At 38.4% G+C, this 26,419-nt stretch overlaps 1 protein-coding gene across 2 annotated transcripts in view; it reads left to right on the top strand.

The window, feature by feature from the left end:
* Positions 1–23,475, top strand: part of TSPAN14 (tetraspanin 14) — a 38,059-nt gene extending 14,584 nt beyond the window's left edge. Inside the window, exons 2-9 of one of the 2 annotated variants that reach the window (XM_065639044.1) lie at positions 592–689; positions 9,226–9,276; positions 14,704–14,850; positions 15,746–15,847; positions 18,577–18,702; positions 19,697–19,741; positions 20,234–20,353; positions 22,268–23,475. In XM_065639044.1, coding sequence (XP_065495116.1) covers positions 609–689; positions 9,226–9,276; positions 14,704–14,850; positions 15,746–15,847; positions 18,577–18,702; positions 19,697–19,741; positions 20,234–20,353; positions 22,268–22,339 — 744 coding nt within the window. In that variant the 5' untranslated portion in view covers positions 592–608 and the 3' untranslated portion in view covers positions 22,340–23,475. Of the gene's footprint in view, positions 1–591; positions 690–9,225; positions 9,277–14,703; positions 14,851–15,676; positions 15,848–18,576; positions 18,703–19,696; positions 19,742–20,233; positions 20,354–22,267 lie in introns of both variants that reach the window. The other variant, XM_065639043.1, reaches the window with a different exon arrangement.
* Positions 23,476–26,419: the final 2,944 nt, after the last annotated feature.

The following is a 26,419-nucleotide window of genomic DNA, read 5'->3' as shown; positions in this document are numbered from 1 at the left end:
CAAATGCTGCAAAGCAGATCAGCTTTTTCATGGTCGGGCTTTTGTTCTTGTGAATAAAACCTCTTATGGGGTACTGATTTGGTAAAGAAACATAAAAGTATGGAAAAGACGGAGTACAACTGCCTATTGTAATTAGCAATCTGTAGACACTGAGATTTTCCAGGTTTTCCACTTCTAACGTCTTGCTAGCTGGATCGTTGGATGTGTAATCCACAGGGTGCGTGTTTAGGCTTTTGCGTAAGTCCAAGCAGCTGTCTGTGTAAGTAAAATGGTTTTGAAAGAGTGAGAAAGCGGATGAATGTCAGCTTGATGATGCAGATCTTCCTAGGCTAACTGTATAGCTAGTTTCCTTTTTGGGTGTCCCTCCCTGTTACCACATAAGGGTGCTTAAAGAAGACAGGATTATTAAGCAACAAATACTTAGAGGGAGTTTAGGGTCAGTAGAAGTTTCTGAGCTGACTTTGAACATATATCTGAATGGCATACGGTGCAGGTTACTATAGTTTCTTTTCTCAACAGAGCAAAAGAAAAAAAATCCTCTACTGAAATATTTCACTGCCTAATTCTTCTCATTCTTATTATTCTGTGCAGACGCTGTGCTATAGAAGATGCACTATTACCGATATTCTAGTGCAGAAGTCAGCTGTTGGTACAAATACCTGCTCTTCAGCTACAACATTATCTTTTGGGTGAGTACAAATTGTAGACACTGAAGCAGTTTAGTCATACCTCAGTTTTTTTAACTTCCTGCATATTTCTTCAAGAGAACAGGCTGAAGTGTTTACCTGAAAGCAGGAAGCTGATGTATGGTATGTCCTGGGTGTTTTGGAATTGAAGAAGCCTGTCCCATGTAAGAAAGTAATTATTAATGAAAATGATGTGGATCTTCACAATCTTTCCCTTGCCCCTTCCTCCTATCTTACCTTCTAAGTGAAGATAAAGGAGTGAAGCAGATAAAACTGTTTTTCTTATTGTGTGGTTTGGTTGTGGTGGTTTTTTTTTTTCCGATGGAGAAAGGGAATATCTACTTAAAGGATTTGTCAAAAGAAAATAGTATCATCTCTACTGTTGCTGACAAGGCTTCTGTCTTTTGAATGATGGAGGCCAATAAATGCTGATTGTGTTCTGGCACAGGTTAAAGCTACCTTTAAGTGCACTTAAGTGGTATGTTAAGTTGCTTCTCTGTTAAGAGAAGTCTCTGCTCCTTTCAAATAATCTCCTTTCAGATAATCTTTGATCTCTGTGTTGGGGTGGTGTAGCTGTAAATACACTATGCAGAAGAAAGGAGCTACCTCAGAGATGTCTCAACAGCTGGAATTAAAACATAGTCAGGATCTTAAATGTCATGCTCTGTGGGCAGCAAAATTGTCTGATACTGTCTTGAAATACTTAGCTAGGGTCTAGCCTACCTATAATGTTTGTTTAGAATTTTGAATGCAAGAAGGGTGCAAAACCAGGCATGTACATGCTTTTGGATGTGTACATTGATCAAGATCGTTGAATCAACTACCTCAGAAAATGGGTATTCAAAGTTTGATGCGTAATGTTGTACTAGAAATAGTTAACATGTCTGTGAGGGGGAGCGGAAGGTTAGGATGCAGTTCAGATATAAACTTGATAATTCTTTTCAGGACTTGCAGGTCAAATGTTAGGGGTTTGCACATGCGGTCATGGAGAAATGCAGATACAGTGACTTGCCCGGTGCTAGCAGCTTAGTTTAATGTTCTGAATCAGAGTTTAAATATTTCTTAGTATGGATAGCATCTTCTAAAGATGTTTACATTTTTTCAAAGCCGAAAGGATCAGATAGTAAGAGTGAAAGTCTGATATGTGGTTGAAGCAACTTATTTAAGCTAAGAGTAAAAATTGATTCTCCTGATCCTGGCTTGTCTGCGATCAGTAGACATGCTAGAGATGACTATATTAATTCCGTTTACTTACTGTGATTTCTTAAACCACGTCAACTTTTTACTACCTAAAATTTAAGATATACAGAATTATTACCCGAATCTGTATTTAACTTCGGTAAAAAGAGGGGTTTAGTATCTGCACATAAATTGCAGGCTGCAGAATCTTGTTTGTACTCGTCAGTGAGTACTTGGTATTTTGCTTGATTAACCCACATAAGCTTCTGGTAAACTAGGTTTGCGTTTCTGCACATTTTGTCTGCTTTGGCAGTATTTAAAGTAGAAAGTAAACTTTTTTGAAAGCTGTATGTATGATGGACAGAAGTCTGAACTAATTTAGAATAACAGAAAAGTCTCTGATTGGAACTTCTGGAGGTCATCTGGTCCAATTTTCTGTTGAAAGGATGACTTGTAGGATGGGAAATAACTGAAGAGAAGAGCTGGGAGTCTGTGCACTTCTTACTCATCAATTTTTCTTCCGTCTTCAACCTAATAAAAATGTAAGAAGGCCAGGTAATACTGAAACTGCAATGTCTGGGTATTGCTGTTGAAAACTGCAGAAATCTGCTACTGTTGCTACTTCTTGTTTACTAGTGCCATGTTTTAACATGATATGCAGCATTGAGCCACAGGAGAGTTTATCCTTGTGTGGATAACAAGGCGGAAAAGATGTGTGTGGTTTGTGTAGAAGCTTTTTTCTAGTGAGGGTTAATTTACCATAGTATTGCCATAGTGCAAATGTTTGTTAGTGATGTTGTGTTGGTTTTTTTTTTCTTCTCTCCCTGCTAGCAATTGAGTATTCCCCTCATGGCCTCATGTGTCAAAAAGTATGTGCTCAAATAACTACAGAGCTGGTGGCCTTTATCTTCTTCTATTATATATAGTAGAGCTCCCATGTCCATGTAGTGGAGTGTGGTGCAATGAGAAGTGATGTTTGTCAAGCTGTTCTGCTTTTCAGAGAAATGACTGTGTATGTGGGTGGCTGCTCTTCACATAGTGTGGGGGACATGTGAGAAAGTGACGGGCTCTTGTTCATGCATATATTAGGATTGTTCTAGACCTTTGCTTTCTTTCTAGTGACTGTCTCTTGAAGTGGGTTCTATTACTGGTTTTGATGGGTAAACAACCTTTGAAAAACTGAAATTTTTTTTGTCTTTACTGGGAAGACAGTAAAGAATTTGCTTGTGCCTTTTCACAGGAATTAATTTGATCTCTTCTTTTTTATTCTCTGCAGAGTCATTACATTCCACTTTTTTCAAATTTCTTTTTTTACTGTATTCTCTTTAAATTAATGATGAAAATCCAATGATTTTTTTTTCTTTTCCTTAAATAAACATTGTTGAATAGATTCCAAAAAAAATGGGGAGTTTGAAATGCAGCTTGTGTGTTTCAGCTGATCTGTTGGCTGAAAGAATTGGTGTTCTGAGCGGGTACTAGCAGTCTTGGTAGCTTGCTCAATGAACGGTCTGAGGCTTTTGCAGAAAAGTTATCATTAAGCTGACCTAGTAAATTATGTGTAACTACAGGTCTTTTGATAAGAGAGTGGCACCTGTAGTTGTGGAACAAACGATGTCAATGCAGAGTGGGAGGGCAGACACTCCCGTGAGCAATGCATAAATCATTTAGCTCACAGTGATTCAGGAGCCTATAACATCTGGCTGGGGTGACTCGTCTGTAACAATCTCTTTAATTGGACAAATCCATAGTGTATAGAGCAAAGTAAATTTTCTATGTGCCTTGAACTGAAGAACTACAAAATCAGAAGGGAAATGGAACTGGGTCTCAAAAAAGCAGCATTTAAGGAGGGAACATTAGTCTTGCTTTGCTTTTCTTGGCTTGTAGGACAGGTGCTTGTGGGAGCTTGTTTTGTGTTTGTGTCAGTGAGGGTGGCTGCTGTATGCTGAGTATGAGGGGTGGTGTTCAGCTAGGTGTGCAGACAGCCTGTAGCCACTTTGAGCTGTTACTGGAGGTATGATGGTAACTCACCCCTATATCAACTCATGGCAGTTTATTCAGAAGCCAGGTAATTTGCATGTAAATAGAGTTGTATTTGTTCTTCTGTCAGGCTTACTAGAGATGCATATGTTGACTGTTGACTACCCTGTCGTAACTCTAAAGATAATATCGGTGACTGTATAAAAGCTAAAGTGTGTAAGTTAAAGCACATAGTGACTTAGTGAGTGGCGTACAGAATATTTAGACTAAAGTGGGTTGTTCCTCTTCAGTTTGTGTCATGTTTCAAATACAGTTCACATAGATTGGGGTACAACAAACTGCTGAACTTGGAGGACAAATATGACTATTTTGGTAATGGCAAGCTCACAGTTTAATCAGCCCTTAGAAATCTGTAAATCTTCATTATTTGGAAGACTTCTTTTTTTTTTTCTTTTTTCAGGTTGGAAACTTGGCAACAGAAGGTTGAGTTCTGCTGGCTACTTGTGTATGACCAGCTTGAAAAACCACTGTTCTTTGTGCTTGGCTTTCCCTTGTAAGAAAGGGAAGGGAGGTCATAGTCAGACTCTGTCTTCCTAGGCATGATTTTAATGTGGGATTACTTTATTTTCATCTTTATGTTTAAGCACGCTAATAAGATTGAACTTCTCCAAGTACGCTTGTTTTACTGAGTAGTGATGAGGCAGTGTTGGAACCATTAAGACAGCCCTGCAGGGAGTGCTCAGAATTTTAAGTGAAATTGCCTTATTATAGCAAGGCTGGACCTCCTTTGGAGTTTTAAAGCTTTTTTTTTTTTTTTTTTTTTGGCAAAATAGCTTCATTGTCATAATGAAATCAAAAGACTGCAGTAATGCAAGGCGAAGAGCTTGATTTGTGCACCTTTCTGTTCTGAGTCATTTTGTGGTTGAGCCTGTGAAAGCCCCAGCGGAGGGAGGAGGTGGGGGTGACAGCTGCCCCGGGGGGAACACAGAGGTGCCCTCTCTGGGGGTGCTGCACTGCCCTGTGCCTTCCAGCCTGCACTTGGCAAGGCACATGGAATAAAAGGAGGTGTTCTCAGTCATCTGCTTTTGGTGCTTGCTTCTTTGTTTACCGTTGAAGGGGTTTTTTTAGGGTAGTCCAAGAATTGCACCTCAGCCAGGACGTGGCTATTTCAATGAATTGTGAAGGATTGCACGTGTGCTCTGCCAGAGCCGTTTAGATTGTGTATGAGATCACTGTCTCGGATGAATTGAGAGAAGGTGATAAAATAGCTTTTAGCTGCTGTCATCTTGATTTGTCTTCTAATGCTCTGTAGCTTTGTGTGTGGCTCCTAAGGATTTTTTTTTTTTTTTTTTTTGAGGGGAAAAAAGCTTCGCTCGTGTTCTCAGAGATGTGGCATCTTTGCTCTGAATGTGATGATGAAGGGCAAAAATTCTCTTAAGCTCTGGAAAAGAACTCTGAGCTCTTTTTCTTTTTTTTTACAGTGAAGACGCAGGTTAGGATAAGATCTTCTTGGCTTTGCAGTGTGTGGTGTTTTTCAGGAACATCTAAAACAGAAAGGCTGTTGCAGGAAGAGGAAAGAATCCACTACCATGTGGTTTCCTGACCCTGAGAGGAAAAATCTGGGAAAAAACAAGGGCAGGAAGGAAGTGCTGTTGGCTACTCCAGCATGGGTGGAGCTACAATGTAAAATAGGATTGTCCAGGGGATGGAAAAAGCATTCTCTGTAAGAATAACATTTTTGTGCTTACAAAAACTGAGCACAAGAGGAATACATTCCCATTGCTTCTAATCAGACCTTGAAGCAGGCTAACCCCAAATCAGTTTGTGTGCAAGGGCTGTCTTGCAAGAATTATGTTTAACCGCAACCTAGATTTGATAAACAAATTTGATCTGTTTTCTCAGTTAGTAGGGTGATTCTAATAGCATAGACAAAGGAATTTTAAGTGTAATTGGGAACAGATAATGCTTAAGCTAAGTGGTCTTGTTCACGGTGTCTGTGAGTTGGCGTCACTAGTGTACATCTCCTGAGCAGGGCCGCAGCTTGATGCAATATGTTAATAATGTCGAATTTTCAGTTCTAAAGCAGGAAATGACCAAATGCTGGTTGCTAGTTTTAGTTTCCTGTTCAAAGAGGTACAGTTGAGCTGCTTTGTGTATATTTCTGTCTAATCTTTCATGAAGTATATGGTGTGAATGACTGGCGTAGAAGTGAGTTTGTTCTTGCTTATATGTCATCCAGATTCTGGTGAAAGGCGAATTTCAAAATGCCTCTTTTGGAATAGCTGGCTTGCTCACTTCCCATGGAAACGCTTTCAGTTAGCATTGCTACTTCTCAGCTGCCTGTTATGCCATCCATGTGGCCCGTCAGTTCAGTAAGCTGATGAAGGTTAAAATGTTCAGTTCAGGCTGGATCGGTTCCCTGGTTTGCCGCATAGCTGTCACTTGAACGTCTCCGTGCAAGAGTGGGAAAGAGAATATTTTCCTGGTGGTCGTTATCTGCAGGACTCTGGGTATACTCCAGTCATGCTAGCTTCTGAGGTGGTTTTATGACCACGGTGCATTTTACAATAGTTTTCAATAAGATTCTTTAAAGTATCTTGCACGTGGTGTTGAAAGCAGAGAGATCTCATTTGGCTAGGTAACTATGTAATTGTGCCTGTAAATGTAGTAGCTGATGGCTTTGTTTCTTCAAGTACATCATACTTCACTGTTTTTTGCTACAGAAACCTAATGTATGTGGTTTGGCTGCTTCTAGTGAGAATTATGAATCACTTGTCCTAGCTAAGTTTTAGATTTATCCATGTTGATTCTATGAGACTAAGTTTATTTTTCTGCTGATTAAGCTGGTTGACTTGTAGATAGCTTGCATAGGCGGTCATGGAAATAACTTTGCAAAAGTAGTGTAGTTTCGCGAAACCGAATGCTTTATAAAAACATGAGAGCAGTGTCCATGTTCAGAGGTGAGAATGAAGCATGCTAGTGAAAAATCTACTTAATCAAGAATCTATTACAATTTAATTAAGATGACAATTATAATAAAAGGCAGCCAGTCTGAAGAGGCCACCTTATTTGTATATTCAACAGCACAGTAATAGTGTTACACTAATGTTACTTTGCTATATAGAATGTGGAAGATGTGTGTCTTCCCAGTTCTTTTTTTTTTTTTCCCCGATTTGTTTAGAAAAAGTTCCTAAAGATCCAGCTGTGCCTACTGTGTAATTTACCCTGATTACTGCAAATTATACCAGCTGTCTTCACCTGTCTCACAACATTCCTGGAGCATTTGGAATAAGAAAGGGTGAAAGATGTATCAATTGCACTCACTGTGTAACTTAATGACATACGCATTTGATTATTTATGTACATATATACTTGTTTTTTTCCATGTTGCTGCTTAATCTGAAAATCACTGGGTTAAGATTTAGGGGGTAATCTGGGTAAATATTATGTTTAAATCCATGTGGGTTTTAATGGCATTTTTAAAGTTGTGCTTTGATCCAAATCATCACTTTAAAGGTACTTAGCTTTTTGAGAGTCTGAGATGAGTAGTCATTGTGCTGTTGCTTATTAAGCAGTATCTGGAAATTTAGCTTAGCACTGCTTTGCCCAGTTGTAACTCTTTCCATGTATTAGTAGTGGGTTTGGTTAGTTAATCTGCGTGCTTAAATCCTAAAATATGGTATGTAATACTTCATGCCTAGAGGGAAGTGTCTAACATCATTTGAGTAATGTTTACAAAATGACATGAATGACACTTGCAGCCCTTCTTTGCTTTCCTTTCCCCGACTCCCCCCAGCAGAGTAAACCAAGAACAACTTCATTTGCCCTGGGTGCAGTGTAGGATAAGCAGGCGGTGAACCCAGCAGTTGTTAAAATCTACACTTATATTTTCCTGTGTGTCCGTAAGAAAGTCCCGTTTTTGCTTCTTACCTGTGCTGGGGGGAATTGCTTATAATGCTCGTTTAGTTCGTGGGAGGTGCTGCGTTTCCTAGAGGAAAGGACCCTGTTTTCAAGCTGTTTTTTCAGTTGTTGGGATTTACTTGCCAATGTGTATAAGGCCTTGGAGTGGGGAACAACCTCAGTCCTTTATGTAGAATCATAGAATAATTTATGTTGGAAAACACCGTTAAGCTTGAGTCCAACTGTAAACCTGGCGCTGCCAATTCCACCACTGAACCGTGTTCCGAAGCCCACATCTACTTGTCTTAAAAGATACCTCCAGGGATGGTGACTCAACCACTTCCCTAGGCAGCCTGTTCCAGTGCGTGTTAACTCTTTCAGTGAAAAATTTGTCCTAATATCCCATCTAAACCTCCCTGGCACAACCTGCAGCCATTTCCTCTTGTCCTATCACTTCTTACTTGGGAGAAGAGACCAACACCCTCCATGCTACACCCTCCTTTCAGGTAGTTGTAGACAGCAATAAGGTCTCCCCTCAGCCTCCTTTTCTCCAGGCTGAACAGCCCCAGTTCCCTCAGCCGCTCCTCATCAGACTTGCGCTCCAGGCCCCTCACCAGTTTCTTTGCTGTTCTTTGGACACACTCCAGGATCTCACTGTCTCAAGGTTACATGGCCACAGCAGGGTGGAATGCCATTTTAAGTAATGAGGGGGAGTTGCCCTCAGTTTGTAAAGAGGTCATTTTAGTCTGATTATTGAAATTGGATATTAAAGACCAACAGCCTGAGAATGGAGAAAGGGAGTAAAAGGCTAGAACAAGGAACTCTTGCTTCATTTGGATGATCATAATTTGAAATATTTATTATTCAAACATGAATTTGTGTAGGGTTTGTATGCTGTCAATTAGATTTGTTGTTTATTGAAAGTTTATTGGGTGGACCATTACTTCAGCTTAATTCAAAATGGCTTAAACAAGGCAAGGATTCAGAACACAAACTGCATCTAATTAGAGAAGAGGCTAATGTAATGAGCCAAGACACTGTGATGTTACGAAGAGCCAAGCATGGCTACTGTCAGGGTAATACTATAAAATGCCTAAATAGGGAGTAAGCTCAAAATGCATTAAATATCCCGAAAACTTCATTGGTGTGCAGGCAAAAAGTTTAGAGCAAGTCCTTGGGACAAGGATAACTTCCACTTGCACAGTACTGTGTGGAATTGTTAATTTAGTACTGTGTGCTTCTTCAGTAATTATGAATGATCAAATGGAATACTTCTTCAAAGTAGTTTATAAAATGCAAGAATGCTATAGAATAAAACCACCTTTTTCAAAGAGATTCACTCATGGGGAGGAATGTCCCCCATTACTGTTGTCTGAGATTACAGGCAATATTTGTTTTACTTAAGCAACAGTGTTACTCACTAAGTGTTTGAGAATGTGTTGATTAGTATATGTAATTCTGTCTGTTTGTTTGTTTGTTTTAGTTAGCTGGGGTGGCCTTCCTTGCCGCTGGACTGTGGGCGTGGAGTGAAAAGGTAAGGACAGAAATGACTGGTCTTACGCTGGTTGCTGCCCCCCCACCCCAGTAAAACTACTCCCTCAGGAAGCAGCAGAGGTTAAATGTAGCATCTGAGCTCAGGACTCTGTTCAAATGATCTAAGCTGAGCTCAGTTGGAGTTTCATTCTTGTCCCTGGTCAGGTGTTAAGCTGTAGCCCTTGATGTTTAGACCTTTTTTGTAAACTTGTAAGAGCAGGATGCCAGGGAGAATTTAATCTTTATGAATAGTCTTTATAAACAGATTCTCGTTTGAAAACATGCTTTCTAAAACATGCTTATCTACCCACCTCTTTTTATTAAAAACAAGAAGTATTTTGGAGGAATGTAAAAGACATCTCTTTTTATATTAAAATAAACCCCACATGCAACTCTGGACTACTTCAGAAAGTTGGTCCCAGTCTTCAGGCCATCTGTTGTCTTTCACTTCACTCCCCATGGAGTTGCTTGAGTGATTGTGTCTCCGTGTAGAAGAACAAAATTGGGGAATGTGATCTAGCTGAATAACACTCTTATTTTTGGCAAAGGCTTCTTTCAGCTGAATCGTTTCCTAAATCAGAGGAAGTTAGTGTGGGCATGTACCTACAGAGTTCTCTTGTTACACGAGAAAAGATGGTATAGGTATGGAAATGAATGGTTCATCCCCTTGCTATGAATGTAAAAGCATGGCTTTAATATGACTGCAAGCAGTAGGAAAATGTGACAATTACTAGCAGATTTAGTGATCTGCATCTTAATTAACAGCGGAGGGCAGGTGCTCACTATTCAGTTGTGCTGCTGGGTAGGGACACTTAAATTAGCATCGTAATGTAAGATTTCCTTCATCAGAGTGCTTATATGCAGCAGCTACCTGCGTAAAGAGAGATTCTGGGATTCCTCTATTTCTTGGAAGTGAAGGCGTTTTATGATGATCTTAACACTGGGGTATTTATTCTCCTTCTCCCTGCTCCCTATGTGTGTGCAGACATTCTCACAACTAGATTAGTGATACCATCGATATGTGGTAAGCAGTCTGTCTCCACACACAAATGCATTTACTTCCTATTCTGTTGTTATAATATTTTCTTTCTAACCCTTTAGGGCGGTTGTTTAACCTGTCTTGAATTTGTATTCTTGCTTTATCTTCTGTAAAGAAGCGCATAGGATCTGTGTAATTGGAAATGACGAGCTCACAACTACCTCCAGTTGCCAGATGGACTTTATGGTACACTGGAGTTACTAAAGATGAAGGCAGACTTGTTCTGTTATTTCTTAAGTTTTGCCTGAACTATTTCTGCTCTCTGTCCTATCTTGCAAATAAGTGCTTCAAAGCTTTTCCTGTGGTTTTGAACTTCTGAATGGCTCATGAAATCTGGACATTATTTTTCATGTCTGTTTTTCTTGTATGGACAGTCTCTCATGCTAGTGCCATTCTTCAGCCAAAGAGCCTGTATGGATCTGTCTGTTTACAGAGAGATGAACAATAGATGGGAAGTAAGGGAAAAACATTCCAGAAGCTGTGCTGCAGTGGGAGACCCAAAGATAAACTACAGGTGGTGGAAGAGTTTTAAATATCTTGTCTCTTAGTGCAACATGAAGTACATTGGCTCCCTTTAAATTCTCTGTTTATTCTTACATTCTTTTTTCCCCTAGGAGTACACTTTAGACTCATTCCTCAGCAGTCTTTTTTTGTAGGTAGATCATGCGGATCTCTTTTAGTTGATGGTATATTGAAATGAGAATGCTCATTTGTGAGAAATGTTGAAAGTAACTACTTGTAAAAATGTTACCCATCCTGGTTTACTTTACCTGTTTGAGGCAAATCCAGTCTCTTTCACTGGTATATCTAACCAGCCTATCCTTATAATCTTATAAATGGATTTTGTTATTCTGAATAGTAATGTAAAAGTTTAATTGCATAAAATCTTAGAAGTTTACACAATAAAAACTGGATAGATGTTAATCTCTCACCCAAGAGATATTGCAAAAATTACTAATAAGGTGAATTATAATAAACTGTTAATAGAAGCAAGGCAAATAACACTGCGCCCTTCAGGAAAACAGTTTTTATTGGTGAAATCATTTCAAAAAGCTTGCAAAGTAAGATCTGGGAAACTAGGGGCTAGTCAGCCTAACTTCATCCCAGCAAGTTTGTGGCTAATAACAAATGGAGAAGGGAGCAGGGCAGTCTGCTTCAAAACAAGACTGCTACTTAGAGAGACTTCAAGAGCATGGAGAAATGGGTTGACAAGAACCTTATGAAAGTTTATTTAAAAAAAAAAAGGTAAGTGCAAAATCCCATGCCTGAGGTGGAGCAACCCCATGCATCAGTATGGGTTGGGGGCTGACTGCCTAGAAAGCAGCTTTGTGAGGAAAAAACCTTGAGCTCGTGTTGATCAGTAAGTTGAACATCAAGTGCACCCTCATGTCAGCCAACAGCGCTCTGGGCTGTATTAGCACCAGTGTGGCCAGTGGTTGGGGAGGGAGCTTCTGTGTTCTTTAGACTGCTGATCTTCGTACACAGAGGTATGTAAACTGTCTCACTCTCTGTGCATCTAACTTGTTTTGTAATCGATGGCAGTGTGATATTGTGACAATCAACATCCAGTTTACAGAACTTCATTATGAGAAATCAGCTCTGTCCTTGAGATGTATTTGTAGTTTCCATACTAGTGTATCTCAAACCAGTCACTGGTTTGGCATTTGTTGGTGGGCTGTATTAGAGATTTTTTTTTTCTTTCTTTCTTTCTAAAGATAATCTGTGTTTGCCTTCTGTTGCCAACACACTTCTGATGAGATGGTGGCATAATGCTTACAAATGTTAAAAGAAAGTGGAAAACAAGTTAAGCATGTAGAGTTGAGCTCTTAATTCACTGTCCTAAGTGACTGAAAGGAAGACTTCAAGGCTGAGTTTTATTCTTTGATTTTTTTGACACTGACTTCAGGTATCAGACTTCATTGCTGTGTACCTGTAGGAAATCTGGGTGCCGTTGTAAAGGGCAGCCTGTACTTCAAAAAGCTTTTACCATCTTGCAGATGACACAACCAGAAGCATCCTTAGAGAGATGAGTAAGACAGAATGAGACAGTTCCCTGAATTAATTATCTTGTTTACTTCCTTCACTTAACATCTTTCGTTAGGCAGAACTCCCCCCCCACCCCCCGCCTTCTTGTTAAAAGAGAATGTTGTAAACATCAAATGTGAACATGAAGAAACTGTTGTGAACCAGCAACATCTGAGGGTGAATAAAAGAGCCCAGTTCCTGCTGACTTTTCTCCATGACATGCTTTGATCAGAGGAAGTTTTCTGCCAAGAGATGTTGCTTGAGCAAGTGACATTGTCTGAAAAAAAGCTTGAGTTTTGGCGTGGGAAGGAGATGGCTGCAAATAGTTGTGAAAGTTTCACCATCCTGGTCACACAGTGTTTGGTTTTATAGTGCATTGGTTCTGCAAAGGCACTGAATTAACCTGGCTAATCATGACATGTATTGACTGTGAGGTCTGAGCCAAGGTTTGATTAGGTGGAACTCTCATAATTATCCTAGTAGACAAGTTTGATAGTTAGCTGTGAGGTCTTATCATTTTAAGAACGGAAATGTGTCACTGGTGACACTAACTAGAAGTCTTTGCTTCCCAAGACTTTCTCAAAGTATAAACCACAACTGTTTTTAATAGGCTGTTTCAGCTGTTACTCACCAGCTATTGCAAAGTGATTCTGAATTCTACAGTTTGATTATTTTTTTTTTTTTTTTACCTTTTCATCCCTTCAGCTGGTTTTGGTTAAAACAGCCCTGTTGTCTTGCTGTTGCCAAATTAACAGCTCTAACAAGATCCATTATGGCACACATTATGAAAGGTGAACTTCTGTGTATAACTATAGTATTAGTAATTAGTGTCTTTTCATCAGTCGATGAAGCTTCTCCATGTGCACATTTTCTTCTAGTGCTGTATTTTGAAGATGTTATTTTTGTTAAGCAGACATTTAAACACAAATTGATACAGATTTTTCCAAAGTATTCTCTTAATACTTCTGTATTCTTTGTGCTTAACTCTAGCACAAATACCTCAGTAGAACGATAAGAGTTTACGTTCCCTTGACAGAGTTAAACTGCTGATATGAATTTACTTCACAAGTCTCTCTGGTATCTTTCCCTTACACTAAACGTAGTTAGCTTGAGAATATACATTATAAAGAAGAAGAACCAAAAGGCAGTAAACATATAATTATGGGATGTTGTACTGTGTTGATTTTTGTTTTTTCTCTCTTTTAAAGGGAACATATTTCCTTATTAAAATGTTCCGTGTGTTGCTGATGAGTCTATGAAGAACACTCAAGCTATTAAAAGGCTGCCTGGATATCCCTACAAATTGTTCTCCCTAACTTTGAGTTTCAGCTATTTGTCCCTTCTGTCTTCTGCATGTTGCATCTTGTTCTTGCACATTACGTGAGAGGCTTGTGTTATGTATATTTGATGGAATTTTAATCGTGGCTGGTATATAAACTTCTTTAAAACCTAATCTAGAAACAGTAAGGGCTTCACTGTGTTAGGATTACATTTACATAGACTGAGAAATTCTGCCCTAAGGTCTAGGCAGACAGGCTTAATAGGTAAGATTATAAGTGATGTCTCTGAATAGTTAACAGAAAAGAAAATATTGCTGCTAAATTAGGCAAATTGCAAGTATCTTGTAGGGAACAGATAGCTTCTGGTGCAAGAATGTTATCTGGGGTGAAAGGGATACTTTGATTATACTTCTGTATTTTTGCAAGATTTTGGAGGAGTGTTACTAAGACTACTCAGCACTAGAAGGGGTGTAACCAAAATATTGAGGAAAAATCTGCTTCCCTTGAAAACCAAAGCAAGATTTTGTTCCCCTAACTTAAAATGTCACCCATAACCTTTGTGGTTAGAATGTCTCACCCTTTCTGCCACCTAAACATTAGGGTTGCAAAAATGTCCTTTTTTATTTATTTATTTTTTTAAAAAACTCTGAAATTGGAGTGTCCTTCTGATGCATTTAAAGTTATTATAAAGTATTAATTCTTTTGCCTTGAAACTAAATGAATATTCAGTGATAGTACTGAGCTTTTGGCACCATCTTGTGGAAGCTCGTTTGGTAAATAGACCCAGGAGACTGTAATCTGAGAAGCTGACTGCACTGAATTTACTTACCAAAAGAATTAGTAGCTATAACTTTGCATTAATACTTCCTCCACTAGGGTGAAACAATCAATATCATCAATTACTATTTTTACAACAAGACTTTTCTGTCTGCGTTGCTGTTGTCAAGCTCAAGGGTTTGCAACCAATTCGTGTGAAATCATGTGGAAATCATGGGCACATGGAAGGAATGTTAAATGAAAACCATGCTTATAGCGCTCACCTCTTTCTGTTATCCTGTGTGTTTTTTTTTTTTTTTTCTTTCAGGGTGTATTGTCTGATCTGACAAAAGTGACTGGTCTTCATGGTCTGGACCCAGTGGTGCTTGTGTTAATGGTGGGAATAGTGATGTTTACTTTGGGATTTGCTGGTTGTGTAGGAGCACTGAGGGAAAACATCTGCCTTCTGAAGTTTGTAAGTGACATCATTACATGTGTGGATTACTATGCATATGGAAACTAGGAATGATAGGTGAAGAACTAGTAGAAAACCCAGATAAACCAAATTCTTTAAATTAGTTGTTACAATGTGTATGGTGAACTTACACCTGATGAGCCTCAGACTAATGATATTAAAAGCAGTGTAGGTTCAAACCTATATATATTTTCCCCTTTCTGGAAAATATTTCTACCCTTTTTCATTCATATTTATACCAGAATATAACATTGTGTATGTAATGTCACAAAATATGATGTTCTGGAACATACTTAGTCAGGAATTGCTGAGAGGAGTTGGTGTAGTGTCTTAGGGAGAACAAGTCCCTTAAAAACTTAAACATTTCTTCTAAATATTTGGTGGTCAAAATCTGGGGACTTCGGTGACTGAGATGAAATTTTTTAAACAACTGATTTTCTACTTAGGCTTCTTGACTCTAGCTCTGCAAACAGTTAATCTGGACAAAAAAATTACAAAACCAAAACAATCTAGGAAGTAACATCAGGACTACTTTAGCCCTATATTTTGCAGATTCTCATTTATTAATATTTTCACTGCTGTGCATAATGACTGTAATATGGTGCTCATCTTACTGTTAAGTTCAGGTGACCGAAACAAAAAGATAACTCTACCTCTTGGGTGTTTCTTTACACTGTATTCTGATTTAACAGGCTGTGTTCTCATGGCATCTGTACTGAGTGAGAATTTTAACTTAATTCTTTGTGTCTATTTCTGGTGGAGTTGGAGTAGGGATGTATTAAAAACGAATGGATATTTTCCAATTTGAGACTTTTTTTTTTTACAGTTCTGTGGAACAATTGTATTTATATTCCTGCTGGAGCTGGCAGTGGCAGTTCTGGCTTTTCTGTTCCAGGACTGGGTGAGGGACAGGGTCAAGGAATTCTTTGAGAACAACATTAAATCCTACCGAGACGATATTGACCTCCAGAACCTCATTGATTCGCTACAGAAAATCGTAAGTTTGTATCCTGTCACGCCTTTCGTGCATTCTAGGAGAAATGTAGATTTGGAAGTTTTTTCCTCTTTGTTACAGATTTATCATATTCTTTAGCCGATAGAACCATGTTACAGATGCGTAACATGTTACAGGCACAGGGCCTTTAATCTTCCAAAATTCACCTCATCTTGCAGTATAAGATGATTTTTAACGGGGGTAGGTTTGTCTCTAGTCAGGCAGTTGTCAAGGAAGGTTGAAACAATTTCGCACTCTTATGGTCCTAAAATGTTCAGTTACCAGCAGACAGCGATGAACACCTGGAGATGACAAGGCTCATTCTGGTAAGGGCCCGGTGACTTTAATTCAATTAGTTGCTTTTGTAATCATGCCCAGGAAATAACTGGTGAGGGTGACTCTACTGACTTTTGTTTATTTTTGTGTGGTTAAAAAAAAAATGCGTGTAGAGAAACAATATGTGAGTACTTCACAAAGAGGCAGAGCGGTGTTGTCTCCGTTATGTATTTTTCCACTTACGAAAGAAGGTTGTTTTTGTCTGTCTTCCATCTTCTAGGCCAGGGGTGTCAAACTCATTTTCAATGGGGGCCACATCAGCCTCACCGTTGCCTTTGAAGGGCCGAATGTAATTTTAGTCCTAAAATTACATTTAGACAGTCCTAAAATTACATTAGGCTCTTTGAAGGCAACCACGAGGCTGATGTGGCCCCTGGTGAAAATGAGTTTGACACCCCTGGTCTAGAAGATTGTTTAGAAATCCCTGCTCACAGCTCAGTTTGATAGCAAAAGCACATTTTAAGGTGGATACTAGCTTGATCAGCTGTATATTACCAGCAGCTTACCTATACTGTTCACTCAGACGTGTGTGCATTGATATGGAAACATCCTCTGAGTAACCCGCCTGGATGGATTTCACTACCATTTTGGTTTAGCTTTTGGTGCCAAGGGCACATTTTTTTTAAGGTAGGACTCTTCCTGGCCACGGCCAACACCAGTAATTGTCTCAGTGTTGGTCCACTCTGCTCTTTCTGTTGATCTAGTTTCGTTGCAGTCAGCCAGGCTAATACACTAAGCTGATTTACAGTTGAACTCCAGTTAAATACTTTTCAGTGTAAACTTAAGGCTGATCTTAAAAGGAGTTCACTAGCCAGATTAACAAGCTAATAAACCTGAAAAAAGACAGACCAGAAAAATCTCTGAATCAGCCCGTCACTGATCATGCCTGAAAGCCCTGAGCAAGGAAGGGCAGTGTGCAATGGGAATTAGCAAGTGTAGTTCTGCAAGGGTTAAACAATGAAGTGCAGCAATGTGTTCAAATGCCTCACTGAAGCTCATGTTCTAAGGAGCTGTGCTCCTTAGGCTGACTTGCTCTGTTCTCTGTGTGTGCCTTGGGACCTGGAGGTTTTTTTTAGGCAGTTCCTTGCTCTGGCTAATTACATTACTTTCAGGCCTGTAGGTGACCTCATAGTCTGTACCTTATTAAGGCAGATTAGCATGTTTCATAGTTGTATGGCTTTTTACTGAGGCATAGTTGTGTGAGGGAGGAGGGACTATAAAGATAAAAATGAACCTCTTTTGCTTTCTTCATGGTAAATGTGTTAGTGACTTTAAATGTTTTCTTTTTTTTTTTTTCTCCTATTCTGACCATTCTGTTCAGCTCTCTTTAGTCATATTTCTGGTGAAAATGATGTGCAGACAATTCTGCGCTCTGTTCACATCCTCGTCTGTCATAACTTTAACTTTTGAATCCATGTACTGACTTAAAGTTCTAGTGATCCCGCAGACAGCTAGGTCAATACAAGTTTTGTGAAGAAAGGCAGTGGACAGAGGAGCTAGAGAGATCCCAGGAGGATGGAACTTCATGAGGTACCAGGAGAATCTGTGTGATGGCATAACATTTCAATTACTCAAATTATAGAGAAAGATTTGTGCCCTTAAATATCCAGACCAGTAAACTGCAAGGGATAACTTAATAAGAAACCAGCTTTCATTAGTTCCAGGAATTGAACATTCATTGAAATGGTGGGATTTCCCTAACAGGCAATTATGGTAATTACATTAGACTGTTTAGGTCAAGAAACTTATGTGGAATGCTTCTAGAGTTGACTTACCTTTGAGCCAGTGAGATTCTACCAGTTAATTCGTTTGGATATGAAAACCTTCTCATTTAAAGGAAAGGAAGTACAGGGTGCTTCAAAAACATGAACCAAATTTCAAAGCAGCAGTGATTTCAAATTGGGTCTCTCTTTTTGAAACATCCTGTCTATTCACAACTGTCTGGATCCCCTTTTTACAGTAAACGAGGAGAAGAAAACTTGTTGATTCATGAAGATTCAAGGATGGAGTCACAAATTTAAAGAAACATTTTTTCATAGTTTTTCTGGTTTTGGTTAACTTGGAAATAATGGAGTACAAAGCTTTTGTGTAAACTACTTTGTGGCACCATTTATGGATGTACACTGGTTCCGTCTAGCAATTACATCTAAAGTGATAATTTTTATGATTTTGCTTGTCGTGCTGGCACCTATTTCCAGGAGCAGTATGCCAAATGTATAGCTTTGTTTTCATAGAGCCACAGTATTTATTACTCATTTTTTGTTTTTACTCTGTTGCCATTTGATTCTGCATAGCCTTAGAGCAAGTGAAGATGATGAACAAATATAATGCCAGAGAGTTTGTTCAATTGTGTCTAAAATACTCCCGAATGCTAAATGTGTGTTTATCTGTTGCAGAACCATTGCTGTGGTGCCCAAGGTCCAGAGGACTGGGACTTCAACATATACTTTAACTGCAGCAGTGAAAGCAAAAGTCGTGAGAAGTGTGGTGTTCCTTTTTCCTGTTGTATACCTGATCCTGCTGTAAGTTATTTCCTGGCTTTGTATTGCTCTGTTGTTATTGGAGAGTTATGAGAGGATGTGCTTCCTGAACACACTGTGGTGACTAAGGCTTTAGAAGTTCTTCTAAAGATCAAAAATTACTCTTGCACAAACTCTTCATGTTTCTGTTCTGTCCTTTTTAGAGTCCAAATGTGGCAGCCTGTTATACAGCTGAAAATTTATTATCACCAGTAATTCAAGCTATTTTTGTATGGCTTGAGTCTGCAAGTATTGGTGGCTGATATTTTTCTATTCCCAATGCATTGTTTCCTGGAATTCCCAGCCTCTGTTATCTAGCTTTTAAGGACTTGAGAGTACAGCAGTGTGTTTGTGCCAGTTAAAATTAACATTATACCACCTCTCTGCCAGGCAAGTAGGAGTAACTCCATTTGATTGTTTATCAGCAATTAGTGAAGAGCTCATGCACAAACTCACTTTAAAGCATTTGAGTCGATACTCTGTTTTTGTCAAGATTAGGTTCTTATTGGTTAGTTCTATTTACTAAAATTTAGGAATCTGACCCTTTCGCTTTTAACTGATTGGGATAGCAAGTTGTATGCTACTTGAAATGATGGAGTTGCAAGGCATGTTTCTCCACTGCAGGTGTAGTAAATCAGCCTGGTACCTTTATTGCTACCTCAGTGTTTAGGTGTTACATGAAGTAGGTAACATGAAACGGATCCTGGACATGCAGATATCCTATCTGTCTGCTGGCAGTACAGTTGCTATGCTTCACGTTAAGAAATCCTTGCTGGTTGAAAGTCAGGCGATAGGTGAAGCTGGGATTTCTCATGGAGAGTGTTTCCCTGCTGGTATTCACTTCTGCTTTGTCATTACTTTTCTTGTGTTCTATTAGTGCTTGGTCAGAGCCAACTATTTTGGTTTGTTTGTGCATCGAAAATACAGAAAATCTTACTGTGAGTAGAATTCAATTGATTTATTTTAATTTTTTTTTTTTTTTTTTTTTGCTTTGCAGCAAAAAGTTGTGAATACACAGTGTGGCTATGATGTCAGAAAGAAGGTAAGGTGCGGGGATCTTGCTGTCTGCATAGGCAAAACTTTAAAAATGGTGGAAGTACTGGTAGATACGCCTGCTTAAAGTTCTGGGAACTGACTGACTATGCTACATCATACTACAAGTAGTGTGTGTGAGATTTTTCCCTTGCTTAAAGTAAACTTTTACTGTGGGAAGGTGCAGAAAACAAGTGATTGAACAGGTAAAGGGAAAGTGTGCTGGGTGTGCTTGCATTTCAAATGTGTATTTCAGTTATAAGTTCTAATAGTCTAACTCTGAATACTATTGTCTGCTAATTGTAAAGTATTCAAATAACAGGTCTTGCAGGAAGACACTTATCCCTGATTTAATCTGGGCATATATGTATTTCTGGTATCTGGTCAAAAACATTACTGCATGAATGGCAAATCATTAGTTTAGCTGTATCATGTGATTGACTGATCTTGCAATAAACTTGAGCAGAAAAGTAATGTTATTGTTCTTTTTCTCTACGTTCAGAACAAGAATCAATGGGATGATCAGATTTTTGTCAAAGGATGTATCGTTGCTCTTGAAGCTTGGTTACCCCAAAATATCTACATTGTTGCAGGTGTCTTCATAGCTATCTCACTGCTGCAGGTTAGTTGTTTTTGTTACCCTACTTGGAAAAAAGGTTTCAAGTTTGCAGGTACAGACCCACTGAAGGTAAAAGTAGTTATGGAGGGGGTAAATATTTTGACACTGTGGATTTTTTAACTGTGAGAATAATATGGAAAAAAAATTATAGGAATGGGGACTTTAAAATGATCTGGTATCAACTAACTTAATTCTGTTGAAATTATGTTTCTCAGAGCAATGAAGGTCACTATAAAAATACAATACAATTGTAATACGAACAGTATATTATGATTGAGATGTATATTGTTATATATTAATAGATAAATATGCTACTGTATGACTATTATATAAAATAATGTGCTATGTGATACAATAATATATTTCTTGTATTTCAATATGCCATGAGGGAGGGGAGACCTTATGGTCATTTTTCCAGTAGGTCTGAACTACAGCCTTCTATCAAAAATGCGAAATGACTAAAATACAGTTCTGCCCTTCATGCTAAAATTACCACTGAGCTGGTTGTATGCGACGTGTAGTGTACTGCTCAAAAATGTTGAGAACGGAAGAGCAGGCAAATTGGTGAACAGGTTGCAAATGTGATGTTAGCAGAACCAGATGAAGGAGTTGCTGTGACTTCTTCCAATACCCTGTTGGTGCTTGGTACGTCAAAGAAAAAGAACTACAATTCTCAGCAAAATGTATCAAATAACTTTTTTCAAGGTAGATCCTGCTTTCCTTATGTCAGTTGTTTACACCTGCCTAAAATTTTTGCTATGGTACTGCTTCACTTCAGTGGGAAATAACAAACTTGTAAATCTACTACAGAATGTATTTTCTATTTAACTGAAAATAGTTGAGCATAGAATGCTGGCAAAAACTTTTTCCCAGCCATGGCAGTACTGCACTCTCTGGCTTGGTTTTTGATATTCCTTCACCATCTCATGATAGTGTTTCCATGGCTTTGAGAGATGCTGTCCTGAGAGCAACACCTTCAGTTAGGTAGATGTTAAAGATATGAAGCCCAATCTTTGGAGATGTGTTGACTGACAATAACTTCATGTTGTTGTTCTTTTTATGTCCTGAGTGACTGTGAAACCACTTTCACAGTCACTTGTATTTTCAAATTGGGTCTTTCTTGTGCACTAAACCATTTCATGGTGAGACAGAGGCTTAGACAAAACCTGTCTACTTCTAAAATAAATCTTTTGGCTTTTGCAAAACTTTGCCCAGTCTTTTGTTATTTTTCTAAGAATGTTTCAGGAAATATGCTCAGTTATGAGTTTATTTTTGGTTTTCAAAGAAAGAGTTCCCTGAGAACTTGAGTCTTAATTTCAAATTTAATGTCTTAGAATAATCTGGGACTTTTCTCACGACTCTTTGTCTACTCATTTTAGTACAGGTAGTTGTACATTCTGTATATATTTTAAAAAAATTATCAGAAAATTTATTGGATTATCCAAAGTTGTAGAATGAATGAAAATGCTTGGTTTGTAACTTTACCAATAGGTAAGTGTGAGTGGTGTAAGACTCACATAAACTTGGCTAAGCGGATGTTTTCCAGCTCCAGGGCATCTAGAAGCTGCTTATTTTGAATGTTCCTTGAAGTGTTACATGAAAGCATCTTTTTCTCATGAGTTTTATTTCCTGCAAGATTCTGCTGCCTTTATTACTTTTTAGTAGTGGCCATGTTTTGAAGGATGTTCTTGGTTATGAAATAGTATCTGAACCTGCAAACACTTCATGAATGCATGTCTTCACAAGAGTAATTGCACTGACACCAGTACAGTGTAATAGGAACACATAAGAAGTAGGTTCCCATTCTGCAAATAATGACTAATGGTAATATGCTCTAATTTTTAGGAACACTTTGCAGACTGGTACATTACAAGTGTTTCATCTCAAAAATGGTTTGTGTTCTTTTTGTCTTTTTAGATTTTTGGGATTTTCCTAGCCAGGACGTTGATTTCTGATATTGAAGCTGTAAAGGCAAGTAATGCCTTCTGAATATAAAAGCAGACGTGTGTTGCAAAGAAGTATGTTTTACGGTTATTGGCAGGACACCAAGGTGGAAGAAACACACAGACCATGAGATACTCCTGCTATTAAAAGCCTTATGTGGATTTTACCCCCTCACGCTTTTTGTTAGAAGCTGAACAAAAAAAAAAATCTCTGAATGCACACACCTGTCTACATTTTTTTCTAATGAGACAACTTGGTGCACCAGCATTGATCTGAGGAAGAAAGGAAGAAATGGAATTTCCCAAGACATTGGCAGAACACATTTTAAAGATCGTGGCAAGGAGACATGAAACTGCTGTAAACTCTTTCCTTGAAGGATTACAGTGAAGATTGTTCTGTTTTCACTCCCAACTGGCATCAATCTCAAAATGTAATATTTTCAGAAGGCATTCTGATTTCTTCAGAATCTTGAAATTATTTTAATCTCTACAGTAGACTCGTGCAGTCATTTTTGGTGAGATACCAAGAAACCACCATAATCATCATGGTGTTGGAAATGCGAGCCTTTTCTCAAGAGGGGAAAAATCTGACTCTCTGTAGCATTATAGGTTAAATCTCAATTTCAGGCAAGAGGGTGTGAATCCCTGATGCTGTTTCCTGTCTGAAAAAAATGTAAATATTCTTTATTTATAGAAAAAAAAAAAAACCCAACTCTCTTAAAATGCTGAGCTTTTTATTGATCTGTTATATCTTTAGCAGAAATCTCAAAATGCAGCTTGTTTCAGTAGGTAGCAAGCATGCTGTGCTAGCTGTTGATGGTTTTTACCTTTCCTGTAGTTTATCTCATAACTGTTATATTGATCTTCACAAGTCCTAACTGCTAATATCAGAACTGATGAAAAACATTTCAATTCAGCGTTCATCCCTACTGAAATCTGTTTTTAATGAGGAAGTACACACTTAGTAAAAGAGTTGTTGAATTTTTAAATCTTCTGGAAAGCTATTGAATCATCAGTTCTGCTTGTATTCTGATACACGGTTCAAATGCCAGTCACTATGGTGAACCAGAATGATTTCTTCACAGTAGTTTTCTGCATCAAACTGAACTATTCCTGCTGAAGGTTTTTTTCCTTTTCTTTTTTTTTTTGTTTTGTGGTTTTTTGTTTGTGGTGTTTTTTGGTTTGGGGTTTTTTTTGGGGGGGGGGGGGGTTTGTTTGTGTGGTTTTGGGTTTATGTGGGTTTTTTTAACAGAAGAAAACTGAACTCTCTTCTTCCTGTTCTCTTGGACTTCTTGAGGGTTCAGTAGATGGATCTGTAGTTCAGTAACAGTTCCAGTCTTCTCTAACAGACTTTGACATAGTATTTTTAGCTTTAAGATAGAAGCATTGACTGAGAATTTCTTGGAAATAGCTGTCAGTTTTACTGTGGGCCATATAACTAATATTGTTTACTGCTTCCAGTGACACCAATTTTTTTCAGGGAGAGCAGGTTTATTTACAGTGCCTAACATAGTGTAAATTTTAGAAAAGTATATATTTTTATAATTGTATTTTACTACATGTAGTCTGCCTGAAGGATTTAATACTTGTATTTCTAAAGTATAATGGCTTTCTTTGGAAGCCAAACTTTTAAATATCTTCTCTAATGTCCTTTTTTCTATTATGCATTTATTAACAATCATTTCACTGGCAAAATCTGATCAACAGTAAGAATCTTTGTATTGATCGTCCAGACATCTTACTAGCTTTTAATCTGTGAAGCACTTCACAGACAATGCTGTAATTCTCATGTGTACTTCAGTTTGGCTTCCATAGTTCTATTTCTGGCCAGTGACTGAGAGACAACAGGAAAAGGAAGCCTGTCTAAGGATGGCTGATTTCCTTACGGTAGCAGAGAACAGTCTTCTATCACTCATCTGAAAAACCTAAAAGTAAAATTGCTAGAAGTGCAACATGGATTTTTTTTTTTTTTTTTTTTGGTAAGCTTTGGTATACAACAAGGAAACAGCAGCAGTAAATCGTTGAGGGGAGAGCAAGAGGCATTTCTTCTGTAGAGTCTTGAATTTTAAGTCTGTATTACTTATTTGTTGAATCTAGTCCATTAGAAGCAGCCAAAAACTTGCTGCTGTTATTGTTACTTCGCAAGCAGCAGTGTCCAGCAACCTTTGCTTTAAACTCTGGTGCTTGAAACTTTACAGCACCTCATCAACCAACTCACTCTGTTAAGGTTATGTGTAATAATCTGATGTATGTAAAATTGGGGAAGGATGCTTTCCATTTGTAACTTTTTATTCTTAAAATATTGCATTGAAAACTGTGTCTAAGAAGTACATTTCCCTTTGCCACTTTTTGATGCACAAAACTCCCAATGCTGGGAAGTAATTTCAGCAGTTGGTGAAAATCATCATGGTGTCAAAGAGATCTGCAGAGTTCATACACTGAAATCAGCTGCTGGCAAGAGCCAGCGTCACAGATCAGGAGTCCAGTGTCTGCAAATCTTGCCAATTTGCCTGACGACAAATGAGTACTTGGTTTCTTTTTGAAGTACTGTTTGTATGCAAAACAGTGTCTTTCCACAGTTTGTTCTTATTGGCTTTGGCCATATTAACACCAGCTTTGTATCAATGCTCCAGTTATTTGGAACCGAATGCAAGAAAGCAAGTTCAACCTATTTGAGGATCTCTACATTCATGGAGTGATTTGTTTTCACTGAGGGTAAACTTCTCTGTGCTTATTCAGTATCACTTTTAAAACGCTGGGGCTCTAGGCTGGTTTACTCCTAGACATTGTGAAGTGCCGCCCTCATTGCTGGTACACATGGCTTGTGTAATTTCAGACTTGGAATGGGAATACTTTCTTACCGTGTTCTGCTTAATTATATTTAGCACCTTCTCTGTGGACCTGCAGCAACTCCATGGATAAAGATTTAGGTTATGGTTTAAAGATTTTCAGCAAAAGCAGTTGGGTGTGAGACTGCTGCTAAAGCCTTGAAGGAGAAGCAATTCAATGATCTCACCAAGAGAGGTTTGATAAATTGTTGCGACTCCAGTGGTTGCATTTGAAACAACTCCACAAACACTACAATGGAAACAAGTTTTTTAATGATGATGTCAAATATGAGATCAGACTTGAATAACTAGACTGAGAGAAGGAAACTTTTCAGCATGATCACTTTTATTTCTCAGAAATGAGCACAATTTATTTCTGTGAAGCAATGTATTTATTTGTCAGTATGTTTGACGGTGCAACTGCCCTTTTGTTTCTATTAATATACCTGCATTTGCACAGTTTCCCTGTGTGTGAAGAAGATGAATATAAGCACTGACAAAGTGCAGTGACCAAAGGAGCATCAGTCACCTCCTGAAAACCTGAATATTTCTTTCCAAGAGGTCTTTAGTTTTGGTGACCCTCATATGGTGCCATATGGATAGACTTGTACCTCCAGTCCATTGAGGAGGTTGATGTGGCAATTGGTTTATACGTAGAATTGCTTTGGTTTTTGTCTCTCCATTCCATCCTTGTCTCTTCTTTCCCACTGCCACCTGTGGATTATCATGCAGCTTGAACATTGTTTAGCCAGTGGAAGAGGAGGTTCTGTCTCCTGAGATGGCTTTTCTGAGTGACTGTCAGTATATTTTTTTTTTTTCTCAAGCCTTAAATTTGATTAAATAAAATTTAATGTTTTTTACTCTTGGAGTTTGATTTCTAAAATTTGTTGTTTCTGGTCACCAGTATTTCCCTCTCTAAGGTTTAGACTGGCTACTGAGGCTGCGATTTGTGGATTACTACAGAAATGGTAAAAGTCTGTCTGTGTGTGTATTTTGCTGAAATTAATTATTTTTTTTTTTTTCAGTCCAGGCTGTTGAATAATAGATGGTACTGCTTTTCTCTCCGTTGTTAATGGCAAGCCATGTACAAGTGTAGAGCTGCAGAATGGTGTAGAGAAATTATTAAATCTCTGGACACTCAAAAAGTTGGAACTGTTATTTGCACTTTGAGTGCTGTTACCCACAGTTATTGCTCCTGTGATTTGCAGTCTGTAGTTTGTCAGGTCTGAGCAATGTTCCTGAAACTACTCTTAAGAGAGCAGAAGGGAAGTAACTTCCAGGTTTAAAGATCTTTGCAG

The sequence above is a fragment of the Caloenas nicobarica genome, chromosome 7 (genome assembly GCF_036013445.1).
Source record: "Caloenas nicobarica isolate bCalNic1 chromosome 7, bCalNic1.hap1, whole genome shotgun sequence".
Taxonomy (NCBI): domain Eukaryota; kingdom Metazoa; phylum Chordata; class Aves; order Columbiformes; family Columbidae; genus Caloenas; species Caloenas nicobarica.
Note: the sequence above shows the minus strand (reverse complement) of the source record. Positions and strands in the feature narration are given on the sequence as shown.